Source organism: Scyliorhinus torazame, chromosome 14 (assembly GCF_047496885.1).
Source record: "Scyliorhinus torazame isolate Kashiwa2021f chromosome 14, sScyTor2.1, whole genome shotgun sequence".
In the NCBI taxonomy this organism is placed as follows: Eukaryota; Metazoa; Chordata; class Chondrichthyes; order Carcharhiniformes; family Scyliorhinidae; genus Scyliorhinus; species Scyliorhinus torazame.
The window spans coordinates 42,661,779-42,682,415 of NC_092720.1; the positions used below are offsets into that span (position 1 = coordinate 42,661,779).

Consider the following 20,637-nt stretch of genomic DNA (forward strand, 5'->3'; position numbering starts at 1 on the left):
ATGGTCCCACACAGCAAGACCTGGCAGGTAAGTGTGCGGGGGCAGTCCTCGGGGGGGCGCGGGGGGATCCGACCCCCGGGGGGCCCCCACGGTGGCCTGGCCCGCGATCGGGGTCCACCGATCTGTGGCCGGGCCTGTGCCATGGGGGCACTCCATCCTTCTGCCATCGCCGGCGCGGAGAAGAAAACCCCCTGCGCATGCGCCAGAATACGGCGGCGGTTCCGCACTTGCGCAAGATCCCGCCGGCTCTTTGGCGCATGCGCGGACTCGCGCAGTCCCTTCAGCGCCGGCTGGCACGGCGCTAACCCCACCGCCGTCCACTTCGCCCCCGGAAGTGCGGAGAATTCCGCACTTTCGGGGGCTGTTGACGCCGGAGTGGTTCGCGCCAGGTTTCCCGCCAGCGTGGGGACATAGTCCCGTGAAAGGAGAATCCCGCCCTTAATCTTCAGTGCCGTACTTTGTGAAAATTATAAGCTTGATTTAACTTATAGGTCTATTTAATTTGATGTTGTTTGGGGAAAGGTGTTCAGGGATCATTGATATATTTTGGAACAAGGGGTACGCTCTACATAAATTGCATGAATTCTGCCAGGTTGCTCACCCATACCCCTGCCTTTGACGGCTCCAAGTCCCGCCAGCTCAACAGAATCCGTCTCCAGGCTATCAGGGAGGCAAAGGCCAAGACATCAGCCTCTCTTTCCATCTGGTCTCCCATCTCTTCCGACGCTCTGAATATTGCCACCTCCGGACTCAGGGCCACCCCAACATCCAGAATCTCAGACATAACATCCGAGAACACCTGCCAGAACCCCCTCAGCTTTGGACATCACCAACACCTATCTTCCACCTCTGCAAAAAACCCGCTCATCCTCACATCCTCATCCTCACATGGGCCCTATACACCACCTTAAATTGGTGATTTGTCTTTTCAGAAATTTAATAAATAGTCTTTAGTCATTGTTACACGGTAACTGGGCTGTTTATTCTCACCGGGATTTTACTTGACTCCTCACACCATTCCAAAAACAAAACAATATCAGCGGTGTGGGTCATGACACTATCTTATTCCTGGCCTCTCCTTGCCTGGTTCCATTTTTATCGATCCAATCATTGCCTTAAAAGCAATGACAATGGCTTCTTTTGTTGCCAAACCATTACCACTGGAGTCTTCCAATCTTTATCTGCTGTTCCAGCGCTCCCTTCTTTAAAATGCTTCTTAAGCCCTGCTTCATTGAGTAAGCTTGTGGCCATATGTCCCGATGTCTCTGAAAGTGATTTGTGTTCAATTTTGTTTGATGACGCTCTCATGAAGCACCTTGGGGTGTTTTACTGCTTTAAAAATATGACTTAAATGCAAGTTTTTCCCTTTGTTCATTGTTCATTCAAAGCAACGAGAGAGTAGTCGGTGGTTAATCCTACTACTCATTGGGAGGTTTTGTCCATAAGCCTCCCTCAGGCCTTGGCTATGGCTCAGTAATACCTGTTCTGAACCATGATGTTTGAACTCTAATCTGCTATTGGGCATAGAATTGTCGATTTAACACAATTCTATTCTCCCCCACACCCGCCCATCCCCTACAACTGCCCACAGTCTTTAACGTAATAGCTTCAGTACAAACTTTTCCCCTTAACTAGGTCCAAATGTCCATCTAATTCTAATTCAACTTCAGAGGAATTCTTGACATTTCCAGCAGGACACAGGTTAAGTATGGGCCGTTGAATGGAATGCCTCGCCGAGTAAATACTCTCCAAAATTTATGTGTCTTCCAACTCGACTAGTCATTTGAGAAAACACGGATCAGGACCAAAACATCTGGGATCATATGGAAAGGACATAAAGTTTTTTTTAGATAAACGTTATTAGCTGAACTAGAATTAACTTTCTGAAGTGTCCGATTAGATTAGACCCAAAGGACGCTGGAGTGAGGTTTGAACTCACAACCTGCTGACTCAGAAGTAACAGAGTTAACAATTGAGACAAGGCAGCTATTTGAACTTTATGGAGAAATTGAGAAGCGATTTGAAGTTGGTGACCTCCCTGTCAAACTCGAACCTCATTTTGCACAGTATAAATTCATCATTCTAGTGACATCTGACCCCTGGGTGCAGGCTAGCCACTCTGTGGTCATGGAGCAGTACAGCTAGCTCACCTTCTATTGCTCCATGCTCTACACTCCTCCTCAATCAGCATTGAGAGTTTCTACCCGCTCTGCTACTCCAAATGATTGTCGTGATTGTGGCCGTGAGGTGGGAATTTACATGTTAAATATGGAAGTGAAGAGTCATGTTGAGGACGAAAAGGTGAAGGGTATGGAAAACAAGTGACAGTTTGAAGAGACGAGGGGGAGGCAATCAGGAACGGATGAGGAACAACAGCAGGGAGGAAAAAGTGCTGAAGGATTTCAGAGGGGTCTCAAAAGGTAAAGAAAAGCTGGGCTAATTCAAACTTATTTAAAATGATGATCGAGTTGCCACCTAAGTGTACTGAAAATGGGGACTTCAGCTGTAGAATGTCTGACTCCGATTGGAGTTTTTCGTTCCTTTGACATTAAATTACTGCCCAGGAGGCAAAGATGATAATCTACTTGAACATTTTTTAATGAAATTGAGGTTTTCATGCCTTGCCATTCACAATCCTACATATAGATGGGAAGATGTTTGAAGGATCTATTTCAGTCTGACACAACAGTTACCTCACAGAAGTGGGGCTTTCAGGCCAACAGGTCCATGTCAATATTCATGCTCCACCAATGACTTCCATGGTGTCACCAACCACCTGTCAACAGTAATCGAGCACCCTCTGAAAGTAGAGCTTTGAACAGCAATCACGAAGGGGCCATGGTTGGAGCCCTTCATTGTAACCGCCTACCGCTCTTGGGCGGCACGGTGGCACAGTGGTTAGCACTGCTCCCTCACGGCTCCGAGGACCCGGGTTCAATCCCGGCCCCGGGTTACTGTCCGTGTGGAGTTTGCACATTCTTCCCGTGTTTGTGCGGGTATCACCCCCACAACCCAAACTTGCGCAGGGTAGGTGAATTGGTTACGCTAAATTGTCCCTTAATTGGGGAAAAAAAATAATTGGGCACTCTAAATTTTTTTTAAAAAGTAACCGGCCACTGTGAGTTCCAGCTGTGGGCGTCGTTGCCAGCACTATTTCCTCTGACTCGTAGAGGTTTCATGTTCAAGTCCCGCTCCACGGCTCAAACATACAAATAAATGCTGAGAGCTGCTACACTGTTGGCGGTGTCGTCTCCCAGGTGAGGTGTAAAACTAAGGCTCCATCGGCCTGCTTGGGTAAATGTAAAAAATCCCATGGTATTTGCTTAACGAAGAGCAGGATAGGTCAATATCTATCCCTCAACCAACACCCGGAAAAATCTGATATCACATTGCTGTTTCTGGGGAATTTACCGTGTGCATATTGACTGCTGGGCTTCCTATATCACTTCACATTTTGAGATGTCTGGTGGTTGTGCAAACACAACATAAATGTGAGTCTTTCTTTCAATCAAAGCCTTCACAGCTTGCCAGTTTCACTAAAGAAGCTCTTCCTGCTACATTTTCACCTCAGTGATATTGACAGTTTGCGGATTCATTGCGAAAGGATCTCAGAATTAACTTCTCAACAAGCTCTTGATTAATCACCCGACATATCCCACTCACCTTAAATGCCATCCTGGGGTGAGCCAGAAGATGGTTGGATCACACCAGGACCCCAACACTTAATCAGTTCCCAGGATTTTCCCATCCCTTTGTTCCTGAACACACCGCCAACAGTCTGGGAAAATTCTTCCATAACTGACAGGCTGAGGGATGAGGGAATATCATTCTGGAGGGATTTATAAATCTCAGTAATTTCACATTTTCAATGCCAGTACTGCTACCATTTATGCTTGTTGCCTTTCTGGCTACCTGGGTTACTGCATTAAATAGAAACAGTAATTAGAGGTTAAACATCTCAAGGAAGTTAAGTTCATATGCATAAATATGGAAGAGTGTATAATACAGAAGTGTACTTGGATAGAGAACAGTACAATTGAAACAGTTTTCCTGCAGTAAGACTGGGAATTTCCTCAGAGCTGCTCATTTTATGCCATTGTAATGTTACTGCAAATACATGGGCAGATTTCCCCCTACATTTATGGTAAAGTTATCACCATGTAGTTGGTGCAGCTGAAGAGAAATTTTGAGTCAAAACAATGCCCTGTCCAATCTCTTGAAACAATCATGGCCAAACAAGTACGCAGAACACTTGTCGTCTCATAAGATGTTTCCTGATGAATGGTGTGTAACACATAGGCCAGGAATTTCCTTGGAACTATTTGATATCCAGTACACTAACATCACCCAATGTGCAGCAGGTATCCTGATTACATACACATAAGTATGTTCCCATTGCGCTTCCTGAGGAGTTACTCCAACAGAAGGGGAGCAGTTCCAAGGATATTCCCAGCCATCTGAGCACACCAACACATACTGCACCAAGAGAGCCCTAAATTAAACTTGGTATGCAGCAAGATCTGGACAGTGTTCAGGCTTGGGCTGAAATGTGGTAGCATTTGTGCCACAAAAGTGCATGATATTACGATCCCAGTGGGTGCTGATCCAGTTGATCCCACTGGACGGGAAGATCCTAGAATGGAACCCTGGCTCAAAGATCCGCAGGCAGGATTCTCCGGTCTGCCAGATGCGTTTTCTGGGCACGTCGCGCCCCTGCCAGCAGCGGGATTCTCCGTTCCCACAGCCGGCCAATGGCATTTTCCATTGTGGCCACCCCACACCATCGGGAAACCCGTAGGCATGCGTGCGCTTCCGGCGGACCGGAGGATCCCACCAACAGAGAATCCCGCTGCGTAGCTTTTACTTTTTTATATAAAACGTGCAGGACTACTAATTAGTTTTAACAAAATGTCTGCCAAGCCCTTGGATTATGGCACAATATGCCTTCTTATCTTAACAATTACACAGACTTTTGGATTAACACGGGTTACAAAGTACATCTTAATCTACAATAGTCTCAATAACACAAAAGTCCTGTTTAAGCACACAAGATGACTGTGGTCAAATACACACTTTGCTCTGAACCCAAGTTAGTGTCTGTGGCTGTCTCCCCCCAGATGACTGTGACTTGAGAGTTCCAAAACACACTTTAAATTCTTCTCTCATAATAACGCATTCCCTTGGTGATTTTCATTCCCCATTCCAGACAAGGTTTTACAAATTACACTTTCAAACACATTGGGCGGCAATTCTCCGAGCACGCGCCAGGTCTGAGAATCGTTGGGAGGGGCAGGAAATTCCCACCACGCCACTCCGACGCCGGGACGTGATTCTCCGGCGACCGGAGAATCGCCGCCAATGTGCCCGCGCGGTCGCCGTGGAGCCGCTGAAATAGGCCCCCACGGCGATTCTCCGCAGGCAACAGGCCGAACACCTGCCAAGTTCCGCCGAGTCCCACCAGCGTGGTACCAACCTGGTACCACCCGGCGGGAGCTTGGACCCACGGCCGCGATGGACATCCTGGTGTGGGAGGGCGGGGGATCTGACTCCGGGGGGGGCTCCACAGAGCCCAGGCCCGCGATCGGGGGCTTCTGATCAGTGGGTGGCCGCGATCTGGAGGGGGCCTACTTCCTTCCGCACGGCCCGCTGCAAGGTGCCCAACATGTTGCTCCGTGCCGGTGCGGAGACGGCAACCTCGCGCATGCGTCGGCATGGAGACGGCCATCGCCTGCATGCACGGACCCGCGCCGTCAGTGCAGGGCCGCCTTTCGGGCCGGAGCAGCGCGCAGCACTCCGGCACCGTGCTCGCCCCCTGAAGACTGATGAATCGCTGGGCCAGGGGGCCCATTGATGCTAACGTACACCACTCCGGTGTTTACGCCGGTGTCAACACTTGGCCGAGATTTCGGAGAATCCCGGCCATTATCTGTTCTACCTTTAACAGCAAATCCAGGCCAAGATTTTAGATAATCTCTTTTAAAATGTCTGTGCCTTCTAGGCTTCTACACAAAACGTGAAATCAAATCAGCTATTGATTTCCATTGTTGTTTTAACTCGCGTTCCACAGACTGTAGTAAAATCTCAAACCTGCAAAACATTTGAGATATCTTTCTGGCAGCTCAGCCTTCCTCTCAACTTTGTCTGCCACTATTGAACAGATCTCTGTTCAAATATCTTTAACTTCAGACTTCTTAGAAACTTCCCTTAATTTCTCTAGTTTCCTTAACTAGCTGCTCATAACTCCATGTATGTTTTTTCTTATAGCAAAGCTGTGAGGATGTTCCCTCTCTAGCCTTCTAAACCAACTGCTTCTAACAGAGTTGTGAGAGATGCCTTCTCACCTTCTACACATCTCCCCTCCTCTGGCTTCCAGTTAAAACTAAGAACAAAGGAAAGTGGCCTCTACTTTCCCACTACTACTATTTATTCCTCATGCCGCATCCCTCTCTAAGCAAAGTAGAAACACAGTTGGAACTTAACCAACCCTCACACATATAAACACCTTTGTCCAGCATGAATCTAACTATAGATTTTACACTTCCAGTCACTGAAACATTCAATTAACCCCACTTAAAACTATACCTTATTTCTAATGTTTACCAATACAAATATAAATCCCTTAAAGCTACCTTTGTTTTCCTAACAGAGGCAATCTCCAACAGGAGAGAATCTAACGATCTCCCATTGACATTCAACAGCATTATATCATTAGATCCCCCACCATCAATATCCTGGGGTTTACGATTGACCAGAAACTTAATGGACCAGCTATATAAAAACTGTGGCTACCAGAGCAGGTCAGAGGCTAGATATTCTGTGACGAGTAACTCACCTCCCGACTTCCAAAGGCCTGCTGACCTTCAACAAATCACAAGTCAAGAGTATGACAGAATACTCTGTTCTTGCCTGGATGAGTGCAGCTCCACTGTACTCAAACTGCCTTCAAACAATGGAGAGTTTGCCGCCTGATTCCCATTGACTCCAGTTTTGCTAGGGCTCCTTAATGCCACAATCTATCAAATGCTGCCTTTAGTCAAAGTCAGTCACTCTCACCTCACCTCAATTTTTGAACCCTTCGTCATTGCAAACAGCTTGTCTGTATAATCATCGACAATTGCAGCCAATCAGGTGGCAATGTGAAGAATGATCTGAACATTTATTTAAAGGTAACTAATTGCCATGCACAGAGAGTCAGGCTCTCTGCATATTTGTCCTGCATGATTTTTAACACATAAAATTCAAATCAATTTAATAAATGAGTCAATTAATACATATTGCAGTAACTTACCATACTGGCATCGAGGGCCCTGGAATCCCTCTGGACACTGGCACACCTGAGAAATTCCTTCAGCACACTTTCCTCCATTGAAGCATGTACCAATAGCACACGTAGCTGGGGAAACAAACACCATGCACTTAAAAGTATTGGACCATTTTTCAGGAATTCAAATAAAATTATTGATTTCCATTCTAATGTTAATTAATTTGCTTCCACTTTTATTGCATACAGTCAAGAAATGTTCGTGTTGGGAACTTAAATGTTCTCATTTCTTTGCATTTAGCACCGCATTGCCCAGCTTAGAGTTAGATGTAAATTAAAATTCTCTCCTCCTTGCCTTAACTCTGATTGAAAAAGAACATCAGTGGTTATTTTCTTTCTCAAGCATATGGTCCCACCTGCACTAAATTCAATCAGGTTTCAATCAGTGCCTTGGATTCATCTCCAATAAAAACCCGAAACAGCGGCGGGATGGTGGCACAGTGGTTAGCACTGCTGCCTCGCAGCGCTGAAGACCCCCGTTCGAATCCCGGCCCTGGGTCATTGTCTGTGTGGAGTTTGCACATTCTCTCTGTGTCTGTGTGGGTTTCACCCCCACAACCCAAAGATGTGCAGGCTAGGTGGATTGGCCACGCTAAATTGCCCCTTAACTGGAAAACAAATAATTGGGTACTCTAAATTTATTTTTAAAAACCCGAAAAAGCAGAACACAAAGCATATTGATGGACTGCAGTGAAAGGTTTGAACCCTCACTACATATTTGAATCAAAACCAGGTTCTAGAGATGAAAGGATAATGATAGTGTGCCAACCCATTATATCCTGCAATTACCATGCGCTGGATGAGGGTACAGGTTGAAGGAAAATGAAGAGCGTTGGCCCAATATGGTCACTAGGTGTCCAGCCCTCTACCAGTTGATTACAGAGTGCACAATCAGAACCTACTGCAGCAGATACAGCTTGGGGAAGTACATGGACCTAATTAAACGTTGTCGCACAATGTTGATTACCCTCACTTGGTGAGTCCCACCATACATTTACAACTTCAGGTGATACATTTTGCAAAATTGGATTTCAGTAACAAGAGTGTTTCCCATGTTATAAGAAATTTAGAATCTGCTTGGATTGAGATTTCAAGCCGGACACTGTAGTATCACTCTGACTGTGACAACTGCCTTAGTTTTTAATCAAACATTTTGTAATAATAATCTTTATTAGTGTCACAAGTAGGCTTACATTGACACTGCAATGAATTTACTGTGAAAATCCCCTAGTCGCCACACTACGGCGCCTGTTTGGTACACTAACGGAGAATTCAGAATGTCCAATTCACCTAACAGCGCGTCTTTCGAGACTTGTGCAAGGAAACCGGAGTACCCGGAGGAAACCCACGCAGACTCGGGTAGAATGTGTAGACTTCACACCGACAATGACCCAAGCCGGGAATCGAACCCGGGTCCCTGGCGCTGTGAAGAAACAGTGCTAACCACTGTGCTACCATGCCGCTAAAATTTCACAATTTTAGGGAGATATCACCATATTCCAATATATTTTTCATCCTCATATTTTGATCCCCATCCCAAAGACATTATGGTGACCTGATCTGCTGTCTGCTTTACATCCTTCCTTCCAGGATCAGTTCCTCAGCACCCACATGACAATGTCTTCATGTCATTGTATTGGAGGGAATTGGGCTGTAACAACATCACAAGAAGATGACACTTACGATGTAAGCAGCCTGACTCCTCATTTTGCTGGTTCCATCCTGGACAGCATTTATAGATGGTCTGAAGCTCCACATTGTACACCTGTCTGTAGGCAGTATAATATCCAGTCCTACAAGGTATAGGGAGAAAGTGTTTCAATGCATCAGCCAAACTGGACTCATTTTCTAAGACAGTTCAATCAGTCATTGCCAGCAGCCTGCATCCTGGAATGTTCGCATGGGGGATCACGTTCAAGTTTCCACACATAGCAAGTATTTGATCTCAGACTAAAAGGAGATGGATGGATGAGAAGGGTAAATGGACAGTGCATATCATCCTGGGTTGTTATTCCTGGTTAACTGAAGAATGAGCATACATAGACATGCAAACATGTCACTTGCTCATGCTCATGAGAACACCATGTGGCACTCACAGGAAAAGGTCATTCAGCCAACCAATTTGGTGATGGTAGTTATTGCCACACAAGCAGTAGCCTTAATCCCATCTGCACACACTGGTCACAATATTCATATTGTGCATTGCACTGAGTAAGACTAACACATGCTCAGCTGCCAGTAGCCATTATTGAACCAACTTAATTTACATCTTCCCAACAGCAGAGAGGGCAGCAGCAAGAACAGCACTTACAATACATTACAATTCTCTTTCCTTCAACCACCTATCTGAACCATCCAATAACGTTGACATATGGTTTCTGCTTCAATCACCGCCTCAATGTATAGTTTTACAAAGCTCTTTATTTTTGAAAATGAGGTTTTTCAACATTCAACCGGCTGGGAATTTTGCAATTTGAATTGAGACAGAGCAAATTGCTTAAAAATTCAAGGCCACATTACAAGTTGAAGGTAAGAAACCAGCAAATCACCCTCAGAGGAGAGATATATTTCATGTAATCCACACACCCATCGAAATTCATAACTGTCTGAGAAAGAGACTTTAGAAACACATGGGTATTGAAACAATGGCTGGCACAGACAGACCACCAAAGCCTCTTGGAAATACACAATAGGTGAAGTATTTCAAGACAAGGGTGCCAGCCGCTAATGAGAGACTACAAGTGATACAGACAATGTCAAGAAAGTCTTCAGCAGAGGAAACAAGCTGAAGCTCTCTTGTTCCTTCTTTCTTTTGGAACGAGAACGTCGCCCGGTTTGAGAAGCCAACTATATGAGAAACCCACCAGCGAACAGAGACTTCCTATTAATTGCAACACCTTCTACATCTGACCACATGCAAGAAACCAGTTAATCTAAATCATCCACAAGGGCAATCAAAGGATACTTTACTGTACATACTTTGATCTTTTTTTATTGGACTTTAACTCCTTTATTTCTGCTACGTGTGTACCTGTATATGTATGTGAGGCCCTATTGACTGCATGAGGGCCGAAAGCTTGATGTCGCATTTTTATTAATTATCTCGGGATCAGTAGTTAATAAGTTTACTTTCTTTGACTCAAAAAAACCTTGTTTTATTGGCTCCGACATATCCTCCTGAAAAAGAAACGCAAACCTTTGTTGTGACCAACCGAGAAGTTTGAATAGAGGGTGCCAGTTCCTTCCTTTTCACCTGGTTGTAGCAACAGCTTCATAAACCTTCTCACTAAAAAGTCTGCCTATGTCTCTTACAAAGTCCCTCAGTTAATGGAAGCATTCTGTTTTACTTACTCTATCCCATCCCTTCATAATGTAAAACACTTCTTTCAATTTACCTTGCAATTACCTCTGTTGTAATGAAAACTAGAGCAGGGAATTACAAAATGGGGGATTAAAGAGAAAAATATATTCCAACATATTGTACCAGAAAGTGAATTTATGCTCATAATTCCAACAGCTAAATATTCATTCTCCATAATCCTCCTGCGAAGGGCCAGAAAATGAAGTTTCTTCTATACAGCAGAGGAATATTGGGGGATGCCTCCTTAATATACAGCTCCCATGCGCAACTGTGGATCACTAAAACTGGCACTGACGGAGGCCTATCAGCAGTTCCAAAGCCAAATATATTAAGGTAATTAATATATTCAGAAGAGAGGAGTATAATGTTAAAATGATAAATGTTTAACTTAAAAACAAAACATGCGTTGAATGCAGAAATGCAGCAATGAAAAGAGCCTTAGCTTGCCGACAAGACATTCAGAAGTAAACAGCTTGCCTATTGCCTCGGATGGTGAAGGTCAATGAACCACGAAGACCAGAAATATCTCCGCTTAAATCCCTGGGCTGTACTGAGGTATCTGAGATCTGGGTTACGGCCAGGAAATAACTTCTGGTAACTTTTGCATGGGTCCCTGGAGATACACAAGGTCTATATCAATCTGACGTTTCACTCACCTCCTTTCATACCCAACACACCACCGCTGTGCAGTACATCCCTGTTTCCACACTTTAACCATCCGTGTGAAAGCCTGCACACAAGGTTGTCTGTGTCCCACCATGGCTAATTCCTGCTCCATGCACACGTGTGGCCTGAAAGAAATGTGTCTAGGTTAACAGTAGCAGTTCACAACATCACCTAGAAGCCGTTGGGTGGTTTTAAACCCCTCTTCCAGTAGCCATTAATTTACATGCAAAAAGTCTAAATGGCTCCTTTAATTTATAACCTGTAACTTATACATAGGTCTTAATTATTAAAGATAACAATCCAAAGGAAAATAATTATCTATACAAAATATATCAGAAACAATATAACCAGAAAATAATATTGTTCATATCTTTTGGATGGGATGTAATTTTAACATTTTCCACCTATTCCTTAATATTTTTTCTTACCTCGCCAGGTTAAAGTCCAACAGGTTTATTTCGAATCACTAGCTTTCGGACCACAGTTCCATCCTCAGGTGAATCTCCTCAGGAAGGAGCAGCGCTCCGAAAGCTAGTGATTCGAAACAAACCTGTTGGACAGTAACCTGGTGTTGCAAGACTTCTTACTGTGCTTACTTACCCCAGTCCAACACCGGCATCTCCACATCATTAATATTTTTTGAGAGCTAACTTGCACCTAAAATAAAGTCAGTTGTTCATTTTTTAGACATTTTCTATTTTCAACACTTGCAGGAATTTTGTATTATATGAAGTCTCTAAAAGATCCCTCATCCTCTTTTGCAAACCAAGAGGTACTTATTTTTTTTTGATTACTTTATCAGAGTTACAAAGCCAGGGCTCAGAGTGCGGACAGGGGCAAACCCCTAATCCAGCTCCTTGCCTGCTCCAAAAACCAATTCAAATTCAAATTGAATCCAACTCATGGTCCCCACATGAGAGACATACCAGATCCAGGCATTGCACCTGACCTCGTGCTCATCTTAGCCAAAAGGCCGAGAAACTTGTTTCTCAGAGGGTAATGAGGCATGTACAGTCCTTTAAGCAGTCATTTGACATTGTTGATGAGGGGCAGTGTATGAGGTTACACCATCTAGTGGGGATGTTATGCCTGACCATTCTTATTTACCCTTCTGTTTGCAATCTAATTGCCTTTTACTCAGCTTTCAGCCCAGTAAGTTACTGCAAACAAGGCCTCGATTGCAACCAATCAAGTATACAACTAATCTCAGTTAGAGCTCGTAACTCTCAGAGAAATAGGATTTTGACAGAAAGTCCATCAATTACATTTTGATTAACCCATGGATAACTGAAGTAAATTCCTGTAGCATACCAGAAACCCCATTCATGAAGAGTGGCACGAGATTGTAGATAGTTCTGTAATTCCCTCCAAACTGATAAATTACTACTTGTATGAGATGTTGAAGTATAAAGTATTATCTCTGCAAATGTTAACAAACCTTGCATTGAAATATCACTGCTCCGTGGACTCTAAATGCTTTACAGGCATCAAAGTACTTTTGATGCACACTGGTAATTTATATTGTTGAAATTTAGAAACCACAGCAGTCAATTCAGACAAAGGACCCACACAATGCAGTGAAATAGATGTGCAGGAAACCTATTTGAATAATTCTGCTTGAGGGATACAAGCACTTTTTCAGATAATGCAATGGGATCTTTTACATCATTCTAAGAGTGTGTGGCGGCACGGTGGCGCAGTGGTTAACATTGCAGCCACACAGCGCCGAGGATCCGGGTTCGATCCCGGCCCCAGATCACTGTCCGTGTGGAGTTGGCACATTCTCCCCGTGTCTGCGTGGGTCTCAACTCCCCAACCCAAAGATGTGCAGGGTAGGTGGATGGCACGCTAAACTGCCCCTTAATTGGAACATAATTTTTTTTTTAATTAATCTAAGAGCGCAGATGGGGTCTAGGTTTAATGTCTCATCCAAGAAGCAGCACCTCCAGCATTGAAACATAAACACAGAAGCAGCAGCCTAAATTATGTGCTCACGTTTTGGGTGGGACTTGAACCTTATTTCCATGTGATTGAATCTCCTTATCTGCAGTCATTGCTTTATTCCACCCCCTACTAATTGTCAGCTAAACTTATAAATTTACGCCACAGGCAATCACAAGGGCAGAAGTGACCAAAGGTGCTGAGCATTATGCATAGTCCGTCAACAGTATGAAGCTCCATCTCATCTCACAAGTCTTGAAATAATTTTTATTAGTGTCACAAGTAGGCTTACAATAACACTGCCATGAAGTTACTATGAAAATTCCTTAGTAACCACACTCCAGCACCTGTTCGGGTACACTGAGGGAGAATTCAAAATGTCCAATTCACCTAACAAGTACTTTCAGTGCACTTCATGAATGCAGGGGGTGAGTTTAGTGGGAGACTTTCCATTTCATTCACATAACAGAACAGTTCCTTCCATCACATGATTTTACCATCAAGTTCTTTCTGCATCCAGTTATAAAGTCTAGAGTTAATGAGATATTAATCTCATTCGGTTTTCCCATTGGGAAATGCTGCAAACATTCCCAGATGGCAGTTCAGATACAGTGCACAGTTAATGAGAGACACGATTGCAAAGAATATGCTGTTGCCATTTTCTATCTAGTTATTTTGTGGACCACAAGGGCAGCCACGAGAGTACTGCCCTCCATAGCTCACATTCCTTCCCAAGTTTCGAACGTATTTGCTAATTACTCGTTACATCCCACATCCTCTCTGCTCCAGGTGGCCTAACCATCATTGAGAAAAATCTCAAGCGCAAAACTGTATCCTTTCACTCTTTAATTCAAGTTTATTGCTCGACCTATGTTACACACATACAGACTCATTATAAACATTTCTACAGCTGTCTATAAAAATCATACAAACTGTGTCATGTGGTAAATTGATCAACATAACTAGGCAAAGTTCCCTGCGCTGATATATTCTGTAGTATGGGACGTTACAGTGATCCACGGCACCCTGCCAACATTATACAGAATTACATAGAATTTACAGCACAGAAACAGGCCACATGACCTAACCAGTCTATGTTTCACAGGAGTCTCCTTGCACCCTACTTCATCGATCAGCATATTTCTCTACACTCCAGTACTTATTTACCTATGCTATTCACCCAAACAATTCCATAGAATCCGTACAGAATCATAGAATCCCTACAGTGCAGAATGAGGCCATTCGGCACATCGCGTCTGCACCGACCCTCCGAAGGAGCACCCGTCCCATGGCCACTCCCCCGTCCTCCCTGCCCTAGCCCCGTAGGCTAACCTGCACATCCCTGGATACTAAGGGGCAATTTAGAATGGTCAATCCACCTAACCTGCACATCTTTGGATGTGGGAGGAAACTGGAGCACCCGGAGGAAACCCACGCAGACACGGGGTGAACATGCAAACTCCACGCAGTCACCCAAGGCTGGAATGGAAGCCTTGTCCCTGGCGCTGTAAGGCGTTCCCCGACAGTAGGGCATGGGAGCCATACAAAATGCCACAGACTTCAACAGGACTGGAACAACCCTCCGATGGCCAATGGTGAACTGCCTGCACCACAGGGAAGACTGGAAAATCCCTGCCATTGTCTTGCATGTTTTTCCCTAGTTTTAGTAGCAGTGCTGTAATGGTCTGTTAAACTGATTATTCCAGTTACCGCAAGAATAAGACCAAAGCTTTCTGGCACAATCATTTTTTTAAACTTTCCACATGGTAGCTTCGTCACTTGTGCAAGCCACAGCAAACCCTTTGCTTCTCTGCGCTATTGTAGAAGAAAAATACAACAGATGCTAGAAATCTAAAATCTGAAAAGAAAAACTGCATATATCAACAGGTCTGGAAGCAACTGGGGAAAGAGAAAGAGAGTTAACATTTCAGGTCAATTACTTTTTTGTCAGAGCTTAGAAAAGTTTGAGATGTAGTGGACTTTAAGCAAGTGCAGAGGCCCAGGAAAGGAGAAGGGGAACAAACAAAAGGGAAATTCTGAGATAAGGTGGAAGGAAGGAGAGGTTACTCGGCAAAAGGAATGGCGACGGTGCAAGGCCAAAGGAGATGGGAACGAGTCAGGTGAAGAAACAAATGATGGGTCTCGAGGAGGTTGAAATGGGAGAAGCAGAATCATCACCAACAGCTGTAGTCAAAACAAAATGAAAGCAGAGGTAATGATCTGAAATGACTGAATCCAACGTTGAGTCCAGAAGGCTGTAAAGTACCTAATCAAAGTATGAGGTGCCGGTCCTCCAAACTATGATATGCTTTACTGGATCAGTGTATGAGTCAGAGGACAGAGAGGTCAGAGTGAGAGTGGGGAATTCAAAAGAAGAGGTGATTGGAAGCTTGGGCCCGTGATTATAGACTCAATAGAGGAGTTGCACAAGCAGTCACCCAATCTGTTTTTGTCCTCCCAGTGTAGAGGAAATCACATTGTGAGCAGCGAATACAGTAGACAAAACTGAAAAATATACAAGTACATCATTAATGCAGAACCAGTTAAGCAGATAATGTACATTGGGACGTAAAACAAAATCTGCAGCGCCAGGCACCATCTGTACAGAAACAGAGTTAAGTGACGCGATCTACCGGCCGTGCTGTGCCTGAAAGGCAGCATGGCGTGGCCGGAAGATGCCGGGAGATCCCTCTTCCAGGGTCTACTTGGCTCACCCCACCACCCGAGATGTAATGCGATCTCTCGACACATCGCGGTCTGAATCCAACTTATTGTGGGCATGATCACTATTTTGGAAATCTTCATATTAAAATGAAACTGCTAGTCTCCCATGATCTATCAAGGCCCTGGGATCTAACCCTTTTGCCTTGGAGCTCACGAGTAATTGTTGTTCAGTACTGGTCTCCACAAATGCGGACCAAACAGAATGGCACTCGTGGGGGTCTCCCAGGGGATCGGATGCCACCTGGTGCTCTGGGCAAGGTGGCACCCTGGCACTGCTGGTGCCACCTTGGCACTGGCATCGTCAGGCTGGCATTTTTCCTGTGATGGGGAATGGGCCCTGGAGGTGCCCTGTGGGGATGGGGAGGGGGGACCAAGGACCCCCTTACAGGTGAGTTGGGGCTTTGAGGGGGTCAAGAGATCGCACTGACGTATTCCTGTGAGCAGAGCTCCTCCGTGCAAGAAATGGGACTAAGCGTGGCCTCGGTGAGGCATTTCCCGCTGAGGCCCCGAATAGAACCAGAGTCCCACTAGATAGTGTGGTGTTTTTCAGTGCTGCAAGTGCCCGGAAACACCCGTTAAACATGCTTGTTACGGAACTGTGTTCACATTCAGTGAGATTGCACCCAAGGTTTCAGATCAATGCGTTTTCATCAGATCGGATCGCTTTTTCAACTGGAAAGAGAGTTTCAGACTTTTGCTCGTGCAAAAGGGAGAGCATAATATTTCTACTCCCATTTTCCGTTCCGGAATGTAATTAGAAAACATTTTTGCAGACACAGTCACATTTTACACCTCCGTACTCCCAGAGTTGGAAGACAGGAGGGATGCGTAAAATGCAGTTGGTCATCACCCGCTGCCTATCTGCTGCCAATATATCCAAGGACCTACTGGGGACAGGGGAGAAGTCAGGCAGTCCACCCACACTTGGGCTTATTGAGGTCCTTAAGTAACCAATTAATGGCCACTTAAGGGTCTGAGCCCACCCCTACTTGTATTTTCCCTGCAGCTGGGGAAGGCCCAAACCATGCTGGAAACCTGGCATCAGTAGCTGCGTGGGCTGATGACAGCCAAGGGAGAGCCCTCCTTGTGGAGTCCCTGGGTCATCCGCCTCTTTAACCCTTTCCCTGGGTCTCTTGAACCCATCCTCTCAACCATCTCAGCCCCCTCACCAAGAGAGCCCAACCCCAGACTTACCTAAGCTCCGCGGCATCGGTGATTGTCTGTCTGCCCAGCAGGTGCTCCCAGTTGACACTGCTGAGACCACAGAGCTGCCGGCTATCTGACTGGCCAGCAACTCTCTGAGGCGGCTCTTCCCCCTGAGATAGGAATGGATGTCTCACCTTAGAGCAGTGGTGGACAACTTAGGGAAATGAGTGGGACAGGTGAGTGACCCTTCATCTCAGTGGGCCACAAAATTAAAATCAGGCTTGTTCACTAATCATGATCCAATGAATAAGATTAAATACATACAAAACACGCTGAATATTTCACAACGAGTTACAGAAAATACTCATTTATATATTAATAGAACTGTCATCAACTTCAAATGGTAAAAGCAAAATAACTAATTAAACTCTGGATGCTGAGGGAGTGCACAGCACTCACAGTCAATGTTGTGAGCAATCAGCAAGCACCTCACTTCACTTGCCCTTGTTTTACGTGTGTATAAGTTCAGTCATACCAGTAAGAAAAAACTACGAGGACAGAAATCAGCGGAATGTGGCAACCCTACACCTGGACAACAGTCAGCTAAATCTCATGGGCCGCACTCAGAACCCAGCTGGGCTGCATGTGCCCCGAGCACCACTGCCTTAGAGTAATTAACACTGCTCCCAATGTTGAATTGCTGCAGGACAGCTGTCAGGATCATGGGCTAGCTTCCCCACGCCCTCCCTCCACAACCTTTTAGCTAGCTGGGAGTTGAGGACTGTAATGGTCTGTAAAATCCAACCCCAAGGGTGCAAGAATTTTGAAACACACTTTTGCAAGAGTCATTTAATACTTCATCAATTGTTCATTTTAAATCTAGAGGTGATAGATTTTTGTTAACCCAAGCACTGAGGGATAAGTGGGAATGGCCGATATATGGAGTTATGCCACAGATCAGCCATGATCTCACTGAATGAGGGGGGGGGGTTCAATGGCCTATTCATATTCCTATGTTGCCATGACTTGGCAACTCTGTTAACAGTATGTATTATGAAGTGTTCACTTAGATAGGATAAAACATGACGAGGGCTAATAGACCACCGCAATCAATCTCGACCTTTGCAGAGGCCATTCCCTCCATGGGGCAGAGTGGAGGCAGGAGAAACCTCTACCTGCCCCTTTGGAAAGCATGCCCATTTTCCTGGATTGTTAAGTAATGGGTTAAGAGACATTCCAATTAGTTGCCTCATTTATGTTAAGTATCCAATAATTGACACTGATATGTAAAGCTTCAGGTGGCCTTTGTGTCAGGTGATGTGATGTTAGAGTTTTATGCAGAGTCTGTTGAAGTAAATTAAAGGTGTTTGTGGAAAAGGAGCAAAACCTTTAACTCTTTATACAACAGCAGCTAAATGCATAACAAATGGTAGCAGAGAATGGTTGTTCTGCAAAGTGAAGGGTTGAAAGATACAACTTTTCCAGACCAAACCAAGGAGTGAGTGAGAAGAAAAAAAAAAAACAAAGCTGAACCTAGGGTAAAGATGGTTGGATATGACTACCTCCCCCCTTTTTTTTCTGAAAGGGGATAGTGCGACCAATTGAGAAGTGCAGTAGTTATGTGGACGAAGGTAACTGCCTTGGGGAAGAGAAAACAAGGTCTGGCATTGGCTCTTTCTCTACCTTATGACAGTAAAATCCGAAGCAAAGTGTTTTCTGAGCTGGAATTGGAAGAGTTAGACTCAGCAGAAGGTCTGGAGACTCTATTACGTTATATGGATAAGATTTATAAAAAGGATGACTTGTTAAGTGCGTATGAAGCATGGTCGGATTTTGATAGGTTCTGGAAAATAGAGGATTTCTCAATTGAAGACTATATAATGGAATTTGGCAGACGATATAAAAGGCTGCAGAAACACAACCTGGAATTTCCACAGTCTGTGTTGGCCTTTAAATTACTTGACTGTGCAAGAGGTAGCAACATGGATAGGCTCCTGGTTTTGACAGGAGTTCAGTTTACGGATATTCGATCAGATGACAGAAGCTTTAAAAAAGTTTCTGGGGTAACATTCGATTCAAATGGCTCTGATGACCCAAATAGGTCAGCCTGCAATAAAGCAGAATATGGAGGATACACTACTAACAGGATGGCAAAATCGTACGGCTACAAACAGGTTCCAGGGCAATAGAAGGAGATCGGGAACTGGAAATTATGAAGACAGAAACCCAGTTAGAACCTACAATAGGAAGATGAACCCCAGAAATGCACGGGGCATGATAAATCGATGTTTTCAATGTGACTCTCAATACCATTATGCTTTCAACTGTCCAACACGTTATAATACTGTTTGAAGCGACACATGACACGGAAGAGTTAGAAGAGGAAAAAGATAGTGGCCAGAAAGAAGGCATTGTCCTATTAAGAAGCAGTTTTACGCTGGTAATGAGGGTGTTGGTTGCAAAATCCTTCCAATTGTGCTGTATTGGACAGTGGCTGCAGATCTACTGTGTGTGGAATTGACTGGTTAAAATGTTACCTGGACTCCTTGAATGCTGAAAATCGTAACAAGCTTAAGGAATTTGAAAGTGCCACAAGTTTCAGGTTTGGGGATGATAATACTCTGAAGTCGCTGAAAAGAGTGGTGATCCCTTGCAATGTTGCCGGAGTGAATCATTTCATTAGCACGAATGTTGTATCCCTTTGCTTCTGAGCAGACCGTCGATGAAGAAAGCACACATGAAACTGGATATGGAACAGGAGAAGGCAACAGTTTTTGAAAAGACGGTGGACTTACAATTTACACAGTCGGGACACTATTGTATTCCTTTACTGACAAATAATATTTCAAGTACAGTTGTTAAGGATGTGTTAATGGCAGTTGAAAATGGGACTTTAGCTGATAAAAGCTTGTTGTATTAAAACTGCACAGGCAATTTGCACATCCATCTCCTCGGAGGCTGAAAAATTTATTAAATGGTGCAGGGGTAAGGGATGAAGACTATACTAAGCTAATAGAACAGGTTAGTGTTTGCTGTGAAGTTTGTAGGAAGTACAGAAGGACACCAGCACGACCGATAGTAACCCTACCTTTGGCCAGGGATTTTAATGACATTGTGGCTACAATGTCATTAAGATCTGGGATAAAGCCAATAATATATTTATTTTGCACTTTGTAGATTTAGCAACCAGATTTAGTCAATCAACAATTGTACGAAGTAAAGAAAAGAGTAATTCTGGATCAAATCATGGAAAAATGGATAGGGACACGAATGGCCCCAGCGGCAAAATTCCTTACAGACAATGGGGGAGAATTAATGATGAGTTTAGCGAAATGTGTGAAAATGTGAATATCAGAGTTATGAATACAGCTGCAGAAAGCCCATTTAGTAATGGTGTGTGTGAAAGAAACCATGCGATAATAGATGCCATGCTCCAGAACATTTTGGCAGATAGACCAAACTGCAAGCTAAATTCAGC

At 44.4% G+C, this 20,637-nt stretch overlaps 1 protein-coding gene across 3 annotated transcripts in view; it reads right to left on the reverse strand.

Annotated features, from left to right (window-relative positions):
• Positions 1-20,637, reverse strand: part of LOC140389667 (uncharacterized) — a 405,956-nt gene that overhangs the window by 368,719 nt on the left and 16,600 nt on the right. For all 3 annotated transcript variants that reach the window (XM_072474012.1, XM_072474013.1, XM_072474011.1), the window contains exons 2-4: positions 11,339-11,473; positions 9,005-9,114; positions 7,289-7,393 (exon numbers count right to left, since the gene is read on the reverse strand). In XM_072474012.1, coding sequence (XP_072330113.1) covers positions 7,289-7,393; positions 9,005-9,114; positions 11,339-11,473 — 350 coding nt within the window. The remainder of the gene's footprint in view (positions 1-7,288; positions 7,394-9,004; positions 9,115-11,338; positions 11,474-20,637) is intronic.